The sequence below is a fragment of the Lottia gigantea genome (genome assembly GCF_000327385.1).
Source record: "Lottia gigantea unplaced genomic scaffold LOTGIsca_1133, whole genome shotgun sequence".
In the NCBI taxonomy this organism is placed as follows: Eukaryota; Metazoa; Mollusca; class Gastropoda; family Lottiidae; genus Lottia; species Lottia gigantea.
Genome location: NW_008707086.1, coordinates 1 through 3,120, shown reverse-complemented (window position 1 = coordinate 3,120; position 3,120 = coordinate 1). Strand labels below are relative to the sequence as shown.

At 35.3% G+C, this 3,120-nt stretch overlaps 1 protein-coding gene across 1 annotated transcript in view; it reads left to right on the top strand.

Annotated features, from left to right (window-relative positions):
- Positions 1-1,366, top strand: part of LOTGIDRAFT_239725 (hypothetical protein) — a gene marked incomplete at its 5' end in the record, with an annotated part of 7,969 nt that extends 6,603 nt beyond the window's left edge. Inside the window, one exon of the mRNA XM_009047561.1 lies at positions 98-1,366. Within this exon, the coding sequence (XP_009045809.1) occupies positions 98-321 (224 nt within the window). The 3' untranslated portion in view covers positions 322-1,366. The remainder of the gene's footprint in view (positions 1-97) is intronic.
- Positions 1,367-3,120: the final 1,754 nt, after the last annotated feature.

Here is a 3,120-nt window from a genome sequence, read left to right as displayed (position 1 = left end):
AAACTAGCCAACTTTGAAACTAGCCAAAACTTTGAACTNTGATGCCTTTACATAAGTCCTAACCATTAATCAAAATCTAACGTCTTTTTTATTCCAGGTTTTTCCACAAAGAAAATAGCCAACTGTGAACTGAAATCTCAGAGGGACTCAACAACTCCTTTAAAACAATTACTGACTGAATGGAGTCGAAACGAGGCGGCCACAGTCGGTATTCTCATACAGGCCATGAAAAACTTGGGACGCCATGATGTTCTCCCAGCGCTAAATGTGTATAACAGTGCTGAGTTACGGCCCTTGATGCCTCAAAGTAATATTGTGTGATGTTCATAGTCCCTTATTTATAAAATCCAATGGAAATATTTGAAAGTTCTTGTGATGAAAGTGACCCCCGTGTTAAAGGGGGGGTGTGGCAGTATTGAGATTCGTGGGAAACATTGCAGAGAGTCTACACGATTTCGTTAGAAATAGTTAACTCTTGGCAATCTAAACTATCCAGGCCAAAGCACGCGTAAATCCAAAACAAGGTCAAAGCACGTGTAAATCCAAAACCAGGCCGAAACACGTACAAGGTTTAAACCAGGTCAAAGTACAATGCTAAAACTAGGCAAAAGCACGCGTACACATCAGACATAACAGACTGAATTACCGTGTTTGCTCTTACCAACCGTGTTTTTGTGTGAATAAGTTTTTTTTTAAGAATTATCTTTCTAATATGAAATGAAGCTGTGACTGATTGAAGATTGTTGTTCTGTTGCTTCAGAATGATATTATGCATTAAGTGATAACCTATGACAAGTTATTTTGAATTACCTTTGTGAAGTCAAGATAATTCTCTTGTGACAATTTTCATTACCATGAACGGTAACTCTGTTTTGACATTTTGAATTTTTGAAATTTAAATTGCTCCATGAATTTTAATCGTCATCAAGGGCGATAAACTAAGTTGTCCAAATTTGAAATGGACAAGAATAATAACTCTGTGATGACATTTGGATTTAAGAACGGTAACTCTTGATAGCCTGCGAATAGCAAAGAACGATAACTGTGCAGTGATTAATCTTAAAGAGCGATAATTCTGAACTAGACAATTTGAATTGCAAAGAACAACAACTCTCGCTACTTAAAGAATTTCTAAAATTCGATTTATAAGAACGGTAGCTAACTGTGCTGTGACAGATTCTAAGAACTCTATTGAACCTAAAGGACTATATTATTTGTGTATATATTGGGTATTTATCGTGTATACAGAAACTATTATTATTATTATTATATTTTACTCGCTCAAAGCGTCACTAAAGACATACCGGGGTTGTCTTTTGGAAAGTTTCTAGAATCACATCCATGTTTTCATTAAAAATCAAACTCTACTTTCATTTTATTTTTTTTTATCCCCACCCCCACCAAATGAAGAAGGAAATGGGAGAAGTGGCTCAACTAGATCAGTAGGGGTGCGTGGACTTCAGTGGGTTGAGGCCCCTCCCCCGTGAATTTACTTCAACATATTATGCTCTGCGTTTTTCCGGGGTGGGGCCCCCTTAGGGCTGGGGGCCCTTGGATTCGGTTCAACCAGACCCTGTGGTAGTTGAGTCACTAAAAGGCAGCTCCTTTCGGACACACTGTTGATATAGTCCATGATTAGGATAGCTAATAAATAATATCATAATTCATATGAAGAGCACCTTCAATCCAGTAAAATATACCGTTCCCTGATGCTGTTTTAAAGGATACTGCCTCTTAGAATGGACATAAGATTTAAAGTCTCAAACTTGGTCAATAAGTGTCTATATTTATCAGTTGAATTTACAGGTGCCATGACTAAAGAATAGAATCTCTATATAAGATGATATATCTATTAAACTAAATAATTATTGAAACACTCTTCTAAGCATGTTTCAAAATTACGTAGTTTAATGAATTATTACTATCGTGCTCAGAAAAAATCTGTTTTAAAACGTTCCCTTAGTTCTTGTTAAGTGGTTTACGTATAGTTTATTATCTTCCATATTTAAACCTAAAACTAGCTTATTAAAAATAGGCCACAATGGTCATTAAAATAACAAATTTGACTCATGTACTATTAATTTTTTTTTTATTATACACAGATTTTTGCGGTAGGTTTGAAATACCTTATCTCCAGTTCAGTGACTTTTCTCATATGTGACAGTATTGGACTTTGAAACACCAAGTTCCAGACAAGCTGCCCTGGCAGTGGATTGATATTTGGGGTTTGGCAAGCATAAGATTGGGTTGGGGAAGGGGGAGATTCGACCAATCGAACACACCATTCCCCATACTTAGTATGCATTGTATAGGAATTATCCCTGAAATCAATGAAATGGATTCACATAAGATGGAGGTCGGGAGGAAGACCAACCGATCCCACCATTTCCATGCTTAGTACGTATTGTACTATGATCATCTCTGGATTCAATGACATGGATTAACATGGATTAACATGGATTAACACTTTCTCGCCATTTCTACACTGGTTTATATTGGGTTCATCAACGATGATATTACTATTCATATACACACGGTTGTCTTGGGTTGATTTTTTATAGGGTAGGTTTTATTTGTAAATTTCTAAAAATATTTATTGGTGAGAATTTCTGCTCGGAAAAAATACCCAATAGGGATTTAAATGTTAGCTTGCCAGTTAAGATAACATACTCCCCTATACATTTGAAATGATAAAAATATTTTTCATATATCATTAAAGTTCTAGATCAAATCAAAATGCGCATCTTTAAAAGCTGAAATATGGAGTTGTGGCACTTTTTGAAAGTGGGAACATGGGTATTTAGTTAGCTATAACATAAAGGAATAGATTCCAGATGAGAAAAAGTAATCTCCGCTTGTGCTACAAAAAGTCGTTTTAATGCACATTTGAGAGGCACAGTCCATGACCTAGTGATAACACATTTTCTCATATTAAAGAACATCCCAATGCATAAAAACTATCGATCAACAATTTACAAGTTTCATATCCTATATATGTAGTTTCTCCTCCAAATCTTTGTAAATATCAATAGCAATAACCAAAATACACGAATAATCTTTCAAAGGCATATTAGAAGCACAGGTTATAGATAAATAAGACAATTTATGGATAGATACTTC